Source organism: Pseudophryne corroboree, chromosome 5, assembly GCF_028390025.1.
Source record: "Pseudophryne corroboree isolate aPseCor3 chromosome 5, aPseCor3.hap2, whole genome shotgun sequence".
In the NCBI taxonomy this organism is placed as follows: domain Eukaryota; kingdom Metazoa; phylum Chordata; class Amphibia; order Anura; family Myobatrachidae; genus Pseudophryne; species Pseudophryne corroboree.
The window spans coordinates 163774826-163791447 of record NC_086448.1 but is presented as its reverse complement, the minus strand read 5'-3'; the positions used below and the strand labels follow the sequence as shown (position 1 = coordinate 163791447).

Genomic DNA, 16622 nt, shown 5'->3' with positions numbered 1-16622 from the left:
CAGCATCCACTACGGACTACGAGAAATAGAATTACCGGTGAGTAAATTCTTATTTTTTGTTGGTGTGGCAGGAGCTGGACCACTATCTTTGGGCTGCTGACTTTTGCAGCCATAAGTTTGTTTTCTTTTTATAGTCTTACGTTTGAGGTTTCTAAAAAGCGTCTTACATGCACCTTACAAAGAATCGCTCCAACAACTCTGCTGGGTCAACACAACTTACCCATGTGGACAGTGCTGTTGTGGCGGGCATCTGACAGATGTACTAGCATGTCCAGCGGACATTACCAGGCTGTGGCCGGAGTGCTGGGAAGAAGGTAAGGTGTTGGTTCTGCTTAGCAGGGGAGATGCAAGACACAGCCGTGCTGGTTTGGGAGGAGACTACCGAACAATAGCTGATGCAGCTGCCACCTCTGGTGCACCAGCGCTAGGTCCCAGGGATCATAGGCTCCAGGGATTAGTGGGAGGCTGCAATCCCTGGGGTTGTCAGCAGTGGGGAGTAAGACTCTCCCCTCTCCAGTTCATGGCCAGTTTCCTTAGTTTCTCTGACGTCCTAGTGGATGCTGGGGACTCCGTAAGGACCATGGGGAATAGCGGCTCCGCAGGAGACTGGGCACAACCAAGAAAGATTTAGGACTACCTGGTGTGCACTGGCTCCTCCCTCTATGCCCCTCCTCCAGACCTCAGAATTTTGTGCCCGGCCGAGCTGGTTGCACACTAGGGGCTCTCCTGAGCTCTTAGAAAAGAAAGTATATTTAGGTTTTTTATTTTCGGTGAGATCTGCTGGCAACAGACTCACTGCTACGAGGGACTGAGGGGAGAAGATGCGAACCTACCTGCTTGCAGCTAGCTTGGGCTTCTTAGGCTACTGGACACAATTAGCTCCAGAGGGATCGAACACAGGCCCAGCCTCGGTCGTCCGGTCCCGGAGCCGCGCTGCCGTCCCCCTTGCAGAGCCAGAAGCAAGAAGAACGTCCAGGAAATCGGCGGCTGAAGACTCCGGTCTTCATTAAGGTAGCGCACAGCACTGCAGCTGTGCGCCATTGCTCCCCATGCACACCACACACTCCGGTCACTGATGGGTGCAGGGCGCTGGGGGGGGGGTGCCCTGGGCTGCAATAAGAGTACCTTAGCTTGGCAAAAAAACACAATATAGTCAGTAAGACTATATATGTGTGTAAAATACCCTACCAAAAATATCCTGAAAAAAGTGGGAGAAGTCCGCCGAGAAGGGGGCGGGGCTATCTCCCTCAGCACACTGGCGCCATTTCCTCTCACAGCTCCGCTGGAAGGAAGCTCCCAAGGCTCTCCCCTGCAGTTTCCAGGCTCAATAGGGTAAAAAAGAGAGGGGGGGCACTAAATTTAGGCGCAAACTGTGTATTATAGCAGCTATAGGGGAAAAATCACTGTGTAGTGTGTATCCCTGCATTATATAGCACTCTGGTGTGTGCTGGCATACTCTGTCTCCCCAAAGGACTTTGTGGGGTCCTGTCCTCAGTCAGAGCATTCCCTGTGTGTGTGTGCGGTGTCTGTACGGCTGTGTCGACATGTTTGATGAGGAGGCTTATGTGGAGGCGGAGCAGGTGCCGATAAATGTGATGTCGCCCCCTGCGGGGTTGACACCTGAATGGATGGACATGTGGAAGGAATTACGCGACAGTGTCAACTCCTTACATAAAAGGTTTGACGACATAGCAGATGTGGGACAGCCGGCTTCTCAGCCCGTGCCTGCCCAGGCGTCTCAAAAGCCATCAGGGGCTCTAAAACACCCACTACCTCAGATGGCAGACACAGATGTCGACACGGATACTGACTCCAGTGTCGACGACGATGAGACTAGTGTACATTCCAATAGAGCCACTCGTTATGATTACGGCAATGAAAAATGTGTTGCACATTTCTGATATTACCCCAGGTACCACAAAAAAGGGTATGTTTGGGGAGAAAAAGCTACCAGTGGTTTCTCTGACGTCCTAAGTGGATGCTGGGGACTCCGTCAGGACCATGGGGATTAGCGGCTCCGCAGGAGACGGGGCACAAAAGTAAAAGCTTTAGGATCAGGTGGTGTGCACTGGCTCCTCCCCCTATGACCCTCCTCCAAGCCTCAGTTAGATTTTTGTGCCCGGCCGAGAAGGGTGCAATCTAGGTGGCTCTCCTAAAGAGCTGCTTAGAGTAAAAGTTTTGTTAGGTTTTTTTATTTTCAGTGAGTCCTGCTGGCAACAGGCTCACTGCATCGAGGGACTTAGGGGAGAGAAGTGAACTCACCTGCGTGCAGGATGGATTGGCTTCTTAGGCTACTGGACACCATTAGCTCCAGAGGGAGTCGGAACACAGGTCTCACCCTGGGGTTCGTCCCGGAGCCGCGCCGCCGACCCCCTTGCAGATGCCGAAAAGTGAAGAGGTCCAGAAACCGGCGGCAGAAGACTTTTTCAGTCTTCATAAGGTAGCGCACAGCACTGCAGCTGTGCGCCATTGTTGTCAGCACACTTCATAGCAGCGGTCACTGAGGGTGCAGGGCGCTGGGGGGGGGCGCCCTGGGCAGCAATGATAGTACCTTATTCTGGCTAAAAATACATCACATATAGCCCCTGGGGGCTATATGGATGTATTTAACCCCTGCCAGGTCTCAGAAAAACGGGAGAAGAAGCCCGCCGAAAAGGGGGCGGGGCCTATTCTCCTCGGCACACAGCGCCATTTTCCCTCACAGAAATGCTGGTGGGAAGGCTCCCAGGCTCTCCCCTGCACTGCACTACAGAAACAGGGTTAAAACAGAGAAGGGGGGCACTTATTTGGCGATATGACTATATATATTAAAATGCTATAAGGGAAAAACACTTATATAAAGGTTGTCCCTGTATAATTATAGCGTTTTTGGTGTGTGCTGGCAAACTCTCCCTCTGTCTCCCCAAAGGGCTAGTGGGGTCCTGTCCTCTATCAGAGCATTCCCTGTGTGTGTGCTGTGTCGGTACGTGTGTCGACATGTAGGAGGACGATGTTGGTGAGGAGGCGGAGCAATTGCCTGTAATGGTGATGTCACTCTCTAGGGAGTCGACACCGGAATGGATGGCTTATTCAAGGAATTACGTGATAATGTCAACAGAGACGGCCGGCAAACAAAATAGTACCTGTCCAGGCGTCTCAAACACCGTCAGGGGCTTTAAAACGCCCATTTACCTCAGTCGGTCGACACAGACACGGACACTGATTTCAGTGTCGACGGTGAAAAAACAAACGTATTTTCCTTTAGGGCCACACGTTACTTGTTAAGGGCAATGAAGGAGGTGTTACATATTTCTGATAATACCCTTTTTTGTGGTACTTGTAGTATGTGGGGTGTGAAAACTACCTGTAGTTTTTCCTGAATCAGATAAATTAAATGAAGTGTGTGATGATGCGTGGGTTTCCCCCGATAGAAAATTATTGGCGGTATACCCTTTCCCGCCAGAAGTTAGGGCGCGTTGGGAAACACCCCTTAGGGTGGATAAGGCGCTCACACGCTTATCAAAACAAGTGGCGGTACCGTCTCCAGATAGGGCCGTCCTCAAGGAGCCAACTGATAGGAGGCTGGAAAATATCCTAAGAAGTATATACACACATACTGGTGTTATACTGCGACCAGCGATCGCCTCAGCCTGGATGTGCAGAGCTGGGGTGGCTTGGTCGGATTCCCTGACTAAAAATATTGATACCCTTGACAGGGACAGTATTTTATTGACTATAGAGCATTTAAAGGATGCATTTCTATATATACGAGATGCACAGAGGGATATTTGCACTCTGGCATCAAGAGTAAGTGCGATGTCCATATCTGCCAGAAGATGTTTATGGACACGACAGTGGTCAGGTGATGCAGATTCCAAACGGCACAAAGAAGTATTGCCGTATAAAGGGGAGGAGTTATTTGGGGTCTGTCCATCGGACCTGGTGGCCACGGCAACTGCTGGAAAATCCAGGAAGAAGGGGACTATAGGGTGTCCCGGGACATCAGGGATACTTACCTCCATGTCCCAATTTGCCCTTCTCACCAAGGGTACCTCAGGTTCGTGGTACAGAACTGTCACTATCAGTTTCAGACGCTGCCGTTTGGATTGTCCACGGCACCCCGGGTCTTTACCAAGGTAATGGCCGAAATGATGATTCTTCTTCAAAGAAAATGGACGACCTCCTGATAAGAGCAAGGTCCAGAGAACAGTTGGAGGTCGGAGTAGCACTATCTCAAGTAGTTCTACGACAGCACGGGTGGATTCTAAATATTCCAAAACCGCAGTTGTTTCCGACGACACATCGGCTGTTCCTAGGGATGATTCTGGACACAGTCCAGAAAAGGGTGTTTCTCCCGGAGAAGAAAGCCAGGGAGTTATCCGAGCTAGTCAGGAACCTCCTAAAACCAGGAAAAGTGTCAGTGCATCATTGCACAAGGGTCCTGGGAAAAATGGTGGCTTCTTACGAAGCGATTCCATTCGGCAGTTTTCACGCAAGAACTTTTCAGTGGGATCTGCTGGAAAAATGGTCCGGATCGCATCTTCAGATGCATCAGCGGATAACCCTGTCTCCAAGGACAAGGGTGTTTCTTCTGCGGTGGCTGCAAAGTACTCATCTACTAATGGGCCGCAGATTCGGCATTCAGGAAGGGTCCTGGTGACCAGGGATGCCAGCCTGAGAGGCTGGGGAGCAGTCACACAGGGAAAAAATTTCCAGGGAGTGTGATCAAGTCTGGAGAATTCTCTCCACATAAATATACTGGAGCTAAGGGCAAGTTACAATGCTCTAAGCTTAGCAAGACCTCTGCTTCAAGGTCAGCCGGTATTGATCCAGTGGGACAACATCACGGCAGTCGCCCACATAAACAGACAGGGCGGCACAAGAAGCAGAAGGGCAATAGCAGAAACTGCAAGGATTCTTCGCTGGGCGGAAAATCAGGTGATAGCACTGTCAGCAGTGTTCATTCGGACGCCCGGGAGAGTGGGGATTTCATCGGGAAGTCTTCCACATGATTGTGAACCATTGGGAAAGACCAAAGGTGGACATGATGGCGTCCCGCCTGAACAAAAAACTGGACAGGTATTGCGCCAGGTCAAGAGACCCTCAGGCAATAGCTGTGGACGCTCTGGTAACACCGTGGGTGTACCAGTCAGTGTATGTGTTCCCTCCTCTGCTTCTCATACCCAAGGTACTGAGAATTATAAGACGTAGAGGAGTAAGAACTATACTCGTGGCTCCGGATTGGCCAAGAAGGACTTGGTACCTGGAACTTCAAGAGATGCTCACAGAGGACTCATGGCCTCTGCCGCTAAGAAGGGACTTGCTTCAGCAAGTACCATGTCTGTTCCAAGACTTACCGCGGCTGCGTTTGACGGCATGGCGGTTGAACGCCGGATCCTAAGGGAAAAAGGCATTCCGGAAGAGGTCATTCCTACCCTGGTCAAAGCCAGGAAGGAGGTGACCGCACAACATTATCACCACATGTGGCGAAAATATGTTGCGTGGTGTGAGGCCAGGAAGGCCCCACGAAGAAATTTCAACTCGGTCGATTCCTGCATTTCCTGCAAACAGGAGTGTCTATGGGCCTCAAATTGGGGTCCATTAAGGTTCAAATTTCGGCCCTGTCGAATTTTTTCCAGAAAGAATTGGCTTCAGTTCCTGAAGTCCAGAAGTTTGTCAAGGGAGTACTGCATATACAACCCCCTTTTGTGCCTCCAGTGGCACTGTGGGATCTCAACGTAGTTCTGGGATTCCTCAAATCACATTGGTTTAAACCGCTCAAATCTGTGGATTTGAAATATCTCACATGGAAAGTGACCATGCTGTTGGCCCTGGCCTCGGCCAGGCGAGTGTCAGAATTGGCGGCTTTGTCTCACAAAAGCCCATATCTGATTGTCCATTCGGACAGGGCAGAGCTGCGGACTCGTCCCCAGTTTCTCCCTAAGGTGGTGTCAGTGTTTCACCTGAACCAGCTTATTGTGGTACCTGCGGCTACTAGGGACGTGGAGGACTCCAAGTTGCTAGATGTTGTCAGGGCCCTGAAAATATAGGTTTCCAGGACGGCTGGAGTCAGGAAAACTGACTTGCTGTTATCCTGTATGCACCCAATAAACTGGGTGCTCTTGCTTCTAAGCAGACGATTGCTAGTTGGATGTGTAGTACAATTCAGCTTGCACATGCTGTGGCAGGCCTGCCACAGCCAAAATATGTAAATGCTCATTCCACAAGGAAGGTGGGCTCATCTTGGGCGGCTGCCCGAGGGGTCTCGGCTTTACAACTTTGCCGAGCAGCTACTTGGTCAGGGGCACACCCTGACTGAGGAGGACCTGGAGTTCTCTCATTCGGTGCTGCAGAGTCATCCGCACTCTCCCGCCCGTTTGGGAGCTTTGGTATAATCCCCATGGTCCTGACTGAGTCCCCAGCATCCACTTAGGACGTCAGAGAAAATAAGAATTTACTTACCGATAATTCTATTTCTCGTAGTCCGTAGTGGATGCTGGGCGCCCATCCCAAGTGCGGATTGTCTGCAATACTTGTACATAGTTATTGTTACAAAAATCGGGTTATTATTGTTGTGAGCCATCTTTTCAGAGGCTCCGCTGTTATCATGCTGTTAACTGGGTTCAGATCACAGGTTGTACAGTGTGATTGGTGTGGCTGGTATGAGTCTTACCCGGGATTCAAAATCCTTCCTTATTGTGTACGCTCGTCCGGGCACAGTATCCTAACTGAGGCTTGGAGGAGGGTCATAGGGGGAGGAGCCAGTGCACACCACCTGATCCTAAAGCTTTTACTTTTGTGCCCTGTCTCCTGCGGAGCCGCTAATCCCCATGGTCCTGACGGAGTCCCCAGCATCCACTACGGACTACGAGAGATAGAATTATCGGTAAGTAAATTCTTATTTTTTTTCCCCAATCTGATGAATTAAATGAAGAGTATGAAGAAGCGTAGGCTTCCCCCGATAAGAAACTGGTAATTTCTAAAGTTACTAATGGCGCACCCTTTCCCGCCAGAGGACAGGTCACGTTGGGAGACATCCCCTAGGGTGGATAAAGCGCTCACACGTCTGTCAAAAAAGGTGGCACTACAGTCTCCGGACACGGCCGCCCTAAAGGAGCCTGCAGATAGAAAGCAGGAGGCTATCATGAAGTCTGTATATACACACTCAGGAATTATACTGAGACCGGCTATTGCTTCAGCATGGATGTGCAGTGCTGCAGCTGCGTGGTCAGATTCCCTGTCGGAAAACATTGATACCCTAGACAGGGACACTATATTGCTAAGCATAGAGCATATTAAAGACGCTGTCTTATACATGAGAGATGCACAGAGGGATATTTGCCGGCTGGCATCTAAAATAAACGCAATGTCCATTTCTGCCAGGAGAGGATTGTGGCCTCTGCAGTGGACAGGAGATACAGATTCTAAAAGGCACATGGAAGTTTTGCCTTACAAGGGTGAGGAGTTGTTTGGGGATGGTCTCTCGGACCTCGTTTCCACAGCGACAGCTGGGAAGTCAGCATTTTTACCCCATGTTCCCTCACAGCCAAAGAAAGCACCGTATTATCAGGTACAGTCCTTTCGGCCCCAGAAAGGCAAGCGGGTTAGAGGGGCTTCCTTTCTGCCCAGAGGTAGAGGTAGAGGGAAAAAGCTGCAACATACAGCCAGTTCCCAGGAACAAGTCCTCCCCCTGCTTCCTCTAAGTCCACCGCATGACGCTGGGGCTCCACAGGCAGAGCCAGGTACGGTGGGGGCCCGTCTCAAGAACTTCAGCGACCAGTGGGCTCGCTCACGGGTGGATCCCTGGATTCTACAAGTAGTATCTCAGGAGTACAAGCTGGAATTCGAGACGTCTCCCCCTCGCCATTTCCTCAAGTCTGCCTTGCCGACAGCTCCCCCGGACAGGGAGGCAGTGCTGGAGGCGATTGACGAGCTGTATTCTCGGCAGGTGATGATCAAGGTACCCCTCCTTCAACAAGGACGGGGTTACTATTCCACAATGTTTGTGGTACCGAAACCGGACGGTTCGGTGAGACCCATTTTAAATTTAAAATCCTTGAACACTTTTATATAAGAAGGTTCAAGATGGAATCGCTCAGGGCAGTGATTGCAAGCCTGGACGAGGGGGATTACATGGTATCACTGGACATCAAGGATGCTTACCTGCATGTCCCCATTTACCCTCCTCACCAGGAGTACCTCAGATTTGTGGTACAGGACTGTCATTACCAATTCCAGACGTTGCTGTTTGGTCTGTCCACGGCACTGAGGGTATTTACCAAGGTAATGGCCGAAATGATACTCCTTCGGAAAAGGAGTTTTAATTATCCCGTACTTAGACGATCTCCTTATAAAGGCGAGGTCCAAGGAACAGTTGTAGATCGGAGTAGCACTAGCTCGGGAAGTGCTACAACAGCACGGCTGGATCCTGAATATTCTAAAGTCGCAGCTGGTTCCTACAACGCGTCTACTGTTACTGGGGATGGTTCTGGACACAGAACAGAAAAAAGTTTCTCCCGGAGGAGAAGGCCAAGGAGTGGTCATCTCTAGTCATAGACCTCCTAAAACCAAAACAGGTGTCTGTGCACCACTGCACGCGAGTCCTGGGAAAGATGGTGGCTTCTTACGAAGCAATTCCATTCGGAAGGTTTCATGCAAGGATCTTTCAGTGGGATCTGTTGGACAAGTGGTCCGGATCGCATCTTCAGATGCATCGGCTGATAACCCTGTCTCCAAGGGCCAGGGTGTCGCTGCTGTGGTAGCTGCAGAGTGCTCATCTTCTAGAGGGCCGCAGATTCGGCATACAGGACTGGATCCTGGTGGCCACGGATGCCAGCCTTCGAGGTTGGGGGGCTGTCACACAGGGAAGAAACTTCCAGGGACAATGGTCGAGTCAGGAGACTTACCTACACATAAATATTCTGGAACTAAGGGCCATTTACAATGCCCTAAGTCAGGCAAGACCCCTGCTTCAACACCAGCCGGTGCTGATCCAGTCAGACAACATCACGGCGGTCGCCCATGTAAACCGACAGGGCGGCACAAGAAGCAGGATGGTGATGGCAGAAGCCACAAGGATTCTCCGATGGGCGGAAAATCATGTTTTAGCACTGTCAGCAGTGTTCATTCCCGGAGTGGACAACTGGGAAGCAGACTTTCTCAGCAGACACTACCTCCACCCGGGAGAGTGGGGACTTCATCCAGAAGTCTTCCAAATGGTTGTACACCGGTGGGAAAGGCCACAGGTGGACATGATGGCGTCCCGCCTCAACAAAAAGATATTGCGCCAGGTCAAGGGACCCTCAGGCGATAGCTGTGGATGCTTTAGTGACACCGTGGGTGTACCAGTCGGTTTGTGTGTTCCCTCCTCTTCCTCTCATACCCAAGGTACTGAGGATAATAAGAAGAGTAAGAACTATAATCATTGTTCCAGATTGGCCAAGAAGAGCTTGGTACCCAGAACTTCAAGAAATGATCTCAGAGGAACCATGGCCTCTGCCGCTCAGATGGGACCTGCTGCAGCAGGGACCCTGTCTGTTCCAAGACTTACCGCGACTGCGTTTGACGGCATGGCGGTTGAACGCCGGATCCTGAAGGAAAAGGGCATTCCGGAGGAAGTCATCCCTACGCTGATTAAAGCTAGGAAGGAGGTGACCGCAAACCATTATCACCGCATATGGCGTAAATATGTTGCGTGGTGTGAGGCCAGAAGGGCCCCAACGGAGGAATTTCAGCTGGGTCGATTTCTGCACTTCCTACAGTCAGGGGTGACTATGGGCCTAAAAATTAGGTTCCATTAAGGTCCAGATTTTGGCTCTGTTGATTTTCTTCCAAAAAGAACTGGCTTCACTGCCTGAAGTTCAGACGTTTGTTAAAGGAGTGCTGCATATTCAGTCCCCTTTTGTGCCTCCAGTGGCACCTTGGGTTCTCAACGTGGTGTTGGATTTCCTTAAGTCACATTGGTTTGAGCCACTTAAAACCGTGGAACTAAAATATCTCACGTGGAAAGTGGTCATGCTGTTGGCCTTGGCTTCGGCCAGACGTGTGTCAGAATTGGCGGCTTTGTCATGTAAAAGCCCTTATCTGATTTTCCATATGGATAGGGCGGAATTGAGGACTCGTCCCCAATTTCTTCCTTAGGTGGTATCAGCGTTTCATTTGAACCAACCTATTGTGGTGCCTGCGGCTACTCGGGACTTGGAGGATTCCAAGTTGCTGGACGTAGTCGGGGCCCTGAAAATCTATGTTTCCAGGACGACTGGAGTCAGGAAAACTGACTCGCTATTTATCCTGTATGCGCCCAACAAGCTGGGTGCTCCTGCTTCAAAGCAGTCTATTGCTCGCTGGATCTGTCGTACGATTCAACTTGCACATTCTGCGGCTGGACTGTGGCATCTTAAATCTGTAAAATCCCATTCCACGAGGAAAGTGGGCTCTTCTTGGGCGGATGCCAGCTCCTATACCAGGGATAGGTTACCCTATTAACCCTTACATGCAACATTCCCCATGTGGTTTACCACATCAGTACGGGAATCTGCAGCCTTTCAACATACAGGCTGAAAGACCAGTGGTAAGTAAATCACATGGACATGAAACAACATCTTCAGTCTACACGTTTCAGATGGGGACTCATCGGAGGAGATGAGGGCGAAGGTCTCTGCTCAGTGGACATACCTGAGCTAATTAGTGCAATGAAAGCCATTCGATCTGTAGAAGCAGCTGAGCCTTTGTTAAAATCTCAGGCACCTGTGTTTAAATGTCCCAAAACAGTTAGCACTGAGTTTCCTGGGTCAGATCACTTGATGGAAATCATTCAAGAGGCTTGGGTAACACCCAGTAAGAAGTTTAGAATTCCAAAGAAATGGAATTCCCAATATCCTCTTCCAGCTGGGGATCGTTTAAAAAGGTAGGTGGCTCCCAAAGTAGATACGCATGTCATTCGATTGGTGCAAAAAGCTGTTACCTCTGCCTTCAACATCATTAAATGATGTCGCGGATGGGAAAATGGTTTAAAAAAAAAAAAATCTCCTTGTCTGGAGCAATCTTAAGACCAGGCATGGCTTCAGCCTGGCAAAAGCAGTGGCAGCCTGGGCTGATTCATTGGAGGATGATCTTTCATTGGCATCTAAAGAGCAAAAATCCCATATTGCACATAACTACTTTTATGGAAGAAGCAGCCTTGGATATGGGTGCAATTGCCTCAAGCTTCAGCAGTAGCAGGTCGCAGAGCAGTTTGGCTACGTACATGGAAAGCTGACTCAATCAAAGAAGGTTCTAGAGTCTTTGCCTTTTACTAGAGATTGTTTTTGGTAAAGAATTGCAGTATTTTGGAATCAGAAGCAGATTCCAAGAAATTGAAGTTTTCTTCCACATACAAATCCCAGCCTAGATTTCCAGCTTTTTGGACTCGAGGAAAAGTAAAACAAAAGGGTTATGGCAAACAGTCTCAATCTGACAAGTCAGGTAAGACTAAAGCATTGGGCTACCAGAGGGCCGGCTTCCAAGTCAGAAGATAAGCCATCCGCCTGATGGTGCGGGCCTCCCCCTTCAGTGGTGGACTGCTGCCAGATCTGTGCAAAATGATGTCTGGGTGCAAGAAGCGTTATGTGTTTGCCTTCAAGAGATGCCGCCCTCAAAGGTGTGGGGGGTTTTTGGGGTTTTTTTTTTTTTTTATACCAGCCAGTCTTTGGTGGAAACTTTGGAAGAGGCAGTTCAGAAGTTGCTTCAGTTAAGTGATTCCAGTTCCTCCTGCGCAATGAGGACAAGGTTTTTATTCCAATCTGTTTTTGGTTCAGAAGCCAAATGGGTCGTTTCAGCCCATACTCGATCTCTAGGTGCTGAACAAGCACATTTTGGGTGCCTCGTTTTCATATGGAGACTTTGTTCCATTTTCGCCATTGAGCCGGAGGATTTTATGGTATCCCTGGATATCCAGGATGCTTACCACCTACATGTTCCTATATCGCTAACCCATCAGTGCTATCTCAGGTTTACTATCCTCCAGCACTTTGAGTTTCAGGCCCTACCATTTGGACTGCCACAGCTCCCAGAGTGTTACCCAAAATTATGGTGGTTATGGCAGCTTATCTACGTCGGCAGGGGATAAGTCGTTGCGGTATGGAAAAATTCTTATTAATCCTGGCAGTCTCAGGAATTACTTCAGTGTTGTCTGCAACAGACAATTGCTCATTTGCAGAGACACTGTTGGCTCATAAATTGGTCAGTCATGCCTGGTTCTGGCACAACGGATGACTCGCTTGGGGGCTGTGTTGGATTCGGGTCTTCAGAGTAATTTTACCTCTGAACAAAATACAGTCCAAGGATATCCATTCACGCAGCAATGTGTGTGATGGGATCTATGGTGTCAACATTCGACATGGTGGAGTATGCTCAATTCCATTTGTGGCCTCTACAATGTCTGAGCCTTTTCCAGATAGAATGGGTTACATCAGACAATGAAAACGGACTGTGGTCCTACCTTTGGAAGTAAGGAGGTCATTAGCCTGGTGGCTACAGACATCTCACCTGAACAAAAGGAGACACTTGGATATCAGATTGGTAAGTTCTTACAACGGAAGTCGGGCTTCGGGGCTGGGGAGCAGTGTCAGGAAGTTGCTAAGAAATAGTGAAACCTTTGTTGTGATGGCTCAATGTACACAAACTGTTTAATACAGTTATTAAAAATATTGTATTAACTGACCTTCAGGCTGTGTATATGAAACATAAATGAATTGTGTGAATGTACACACACTTTGTTTAATGCACAAAGTTATTAAAGATATTGGCTAAAATTATCTTCAGGCTGTGTAAGGTGTATATTGAACATAAATGCATTCTGTGCTTAGACTTGGGTACCATCACCATGATCTCATTATGGTATGCAATTCCAAAATACGGTAAGCCGATATCCAAAATACTTCTGATCAAAGCATTTTGGATAAGGGATACTCAACCTGTATAGCACTCATTCAGGCAAAGGACATCTTTCAGGGGAAACCAGTTCAAATTCACTGACAATGCAAAGGCAGTAGCGTACCTCAATCAGGGAGGAACTCACAGCCAAAAAGCAATGTAGGAGGTAAGCCGCACATTAAGTTGGGCAGAACTTCATCATCCAGCCTTGTCTGCAGTATTCATTCCGGGAGTCCTAAACTGGGAAGTGGATTTTCTCAGTCGAAACGCATTCATGCAAACAAATGGGCTTTACCCCCCGAGGTCTTTCAGATTCTGGTAGAGAAGTGGGTGTTACTGGAGATGGCTCTCATGGCGTCCTGTCAGAACAAAGTTCCTGCATACAGGTCAAGAATAAAGGATCCCAAAGCGACCTTTGTGGGTGCCCTGTCAGGGAGAGGATTTTTGGCCTATGTTTCCACAGATCGCCCTGTTAGCCAGGGTGATGCGAAAGGTAAAACAAGGAAAGGTCGCCGTGATACTAATAGAGCCGGCTTGGCCCAGAAGACATTGGTACACAGGTCTACAGAGACTGTCGATGGATGCTTCATTCCTACTCCCTCAACGTCCAGATCTACTGTCCCAGGGTCCTTGCTATTACAAGCACCTGGATCGACTGTCTTTGACGGCGTGGCTCTTGAGACTTCCATCCTGAAAGCAAGAGGATTCTTGCAACAGGTAATTCAGAACCGTGCTCGGAGCAAGGAAACCATCCTCTGCTCACATTTATCACAATATGCAAGCCTATATTCAATGTGCAGTGACCAAAAATTTGACCCTATGTCTTTCAGAGTTTCCAGAGGCCTAGCATTCCTTCAGGCAGGAATGAACAAAGGTCTACTGGTGGCTTCCTTGAGAGTGCAGGTGTCTGCATTGACTGTGTCGTTCCAAAAGAAAATTGCTAACCTACAGGATGTGTTTTTTTTTTTTTTTTGGGAATGCTTCACATCCAATCTCCTTTTTTATTCCTCCTGCAGTACTTTGGGATTTAAGTTTAGTCCTAAAGGTGCTTTAAGCTTCCCCATTTGACTGTCAGAAGCATATTCTCAAGCTGATCTCCCTATTCCAGCTAATGTCTCTGCTCACTCTAATCATAAGGTAGGTCCGTCTTGGGCAGCACAACATGGTGCTTCAGTTGAACAGATATGTAAGGCAGCCACATGGTCTTCCATTGACACATTCATTAGACATTATGCCTTTGATACCTTTTGCCTCTCAGGATGCCGAATTCAGGCGAAGGATTCTCTTGTCCAATTAGGAGCGTCCCCACCACTAAATTTGCTGTTGGACATCCCAATGTTTATCCTGTGGACCCTGCAGGAGGAATAGTTATGGTAGACTTTCCGTCTAACTCTATTTCTCCTAAGTCCAAAGTATCCACAGGGATCCCACCCTGATGCACCTGATTTGAGGATCCTTTCACCTACTAGCCTCTTCCTTGTATAGAAGGGTGTGCATGTGGTGGTCTTGCCTGATTAGGGCTCTCTATGATGATCCTGCTTTGGAAAACAACTGAATTGCCTGAGCCAGGAGGCGGGGATATAGAGGGCTGGACAATTGCATTCTGGGAGGACTTTGATCGTTGGTGCCAATCCACTGTTGCTACCTCATATCCCAATGTTTATCCTGTGGCTACTGTGGACTTAGGATAAATTGAGTTATCAAAGGGAAGTCTACCATAACTATATAGTCTTGAAATAGAAAAGGGACAGGGCAAGATGAGCTAGTTGTCTCCTATGGTGATGTACTACATGAATGTTAGACCTCCTTTAAAGGCCAAGATAAATGAAATGGCTGGAGTGTGCTCTGTTCTGTGCATATAGTATCGCCTGAATGTCTGTAACAAATTGTTACCTATCTTGTGCTCCCTAACGGTATCTTTGTCTTTTAGACTGCTGTTGATGTTTTTAAAAGAATAATTTTGGAAGCTGAAAAAATTGATGGTGGATGCTCACAAGGGAAGTCGTCCTGCTCCGTAATGTAACTGTACTACACAAGCTGCGGACACTGGGAATATATTCTACTTGAATAAGCAAACTGCCTGTTCTACTTCAAAACTAGGCTTTCCTGAATCCTCTCCCAGGAGAAGTGGTAACGCTAGCAATTTGCCTTGTAGCCTCTTCTGGGATTGGATGGGTTAAGCAGATAAGGATGGTCACAGCCTTTATTTTTCTTTATATTTTTATTCTTTAATTCAGTTTATACAGAAATCTGACTTCTGTGCAGATCTCTACCATCTTCAATCACACATTCAATTTGTATATCATATTAATATTATGGCCAATACTTTAACTGGCATTAACTTTTTTCAGTGTAGTTTGTTTATAATATTGTAATCACTTAAATGATACTTATTGTTACATTATTCTTTACTTAACCAGGCTTAAGTCTGTTTCTATCATTGTTCGGTGTAAACTTGTAAATAAATCAGCTGCAGACCTTACTCTTAAGTCTCTTCATATTTGCTAAATAAAGGGCATGGGGGCTGTATTCCTCGGGCACCTGAGATATCTAAGGGGGAAACTGCATAAGATGCTTACAGGCCAGATCTGTCCTAGCTGAACCACCAATAATACTGTTAATGATATTAAAGACTTTCAAATTATGTTCTTGTTTGGTCTGTCTGCAGAACAAGGCTTCCAAACTCCCTGAGGTTGTTACTCACATTGATAAGGTAATGAATATTCTGATTCCTGGGACTAATCTATAGCACACTGTTTGTGTTTGAGCACTGGACCAACATTTATTTCTTTTGGAAAATAATATGGTGTCGCTCCTGGGCTTTATTTGCCCTCTACAACTCTGATTTACCATATGTCTTCAGAGGTAAAATGTTCTACACAGGGTATATTGACTTTGGAAACATCATCAAGAGTAAATAAACATATCCTGATGACTTGGATATAGCTTGTCTGCATTATTTCCCCTCCATATCATGCACCTGAATAAACTACTTGGTAAACAGAGCAGCACATGTCTTTGCTATGCAGAGAACTGAAGAATGGTTAGTTTTTGCTGGAATTAAAATCTACCACATCAAATGAGTGATTTTAAGTTCAGTTTTCTTAAGCAGTTAAGTGTTCTGAAACTGCAGCTGGTCCATCTGTCTCAGTCCATATTAAGCTTGCTGCATTTCATTGTGCGGCCCCATCTCTAACAAAATTGCCAATAATATGCTGACTCAAACAGGGATTCTTTTCAACCTAGATTACGTTGGTTAACAAAGTTACATACTCCTGTGGATGGCTGTCTTCTGTTTGTCACTGATAACCTGGTAATAGCAGGCTCTCCAATTCAGTTTGTGGCAGGTTACATTGTTTAGCTCCTTGGGCTAGGGATAGTGGTGGGGTGTAACTGTTCCAGCTTCCTGTAAGACCCCCTAGGTTACATAGTTATCACCCATAGTATAGCTGAACTACAGCTTGTCCCATTGACTGATGAGTAGGAGCATTGGTCTAAAAATGTTAAGTTTTGTGAGAACAAGATCCATGAAAAACAGTAGCACAAATCTGAGACAGCGTAGGATAACAAGTGAAACGGAACATCAAAGAACATCCCAATCAGACATAAGGGGCAGCACTGAGTAATAGTGGGGGGAAAATTAGCATTGGGGAGTCGCATGGCGAACAGAACATAGTGGCGGTAAAGAGAATACAGTAAGATTTTATAGAAAGTTAACAAAGATCTGGAAG

At 47.6% G+C, this 16622-nt stretch overlaps 1 protein-coding gene across 1 annotated transcript in view; it reads left to right on the top strand.

Moving 5' to 3' along the window:
• RHEB (Ras homolog, mTORC1 binding) overlaps positions 1-15373 on the top strand; it is a 63898-nt gene extending 48525 nt beyond the window's left edge. The window contains exon 8 of the mRNA XM_063921847.1: positions 14822-15373. Coding sequence (XP_063777917.1) covers positions 14822-14914 — 93 coding nt within the window. The 3' untranslated portion in view covers positions 14915-15373. The remainder of the gene's footprint in view (positions 1-14821) is intronic.
• The last annotated feature ends 1249 nt before the right edge of the window (positions 15374-16622 follow it).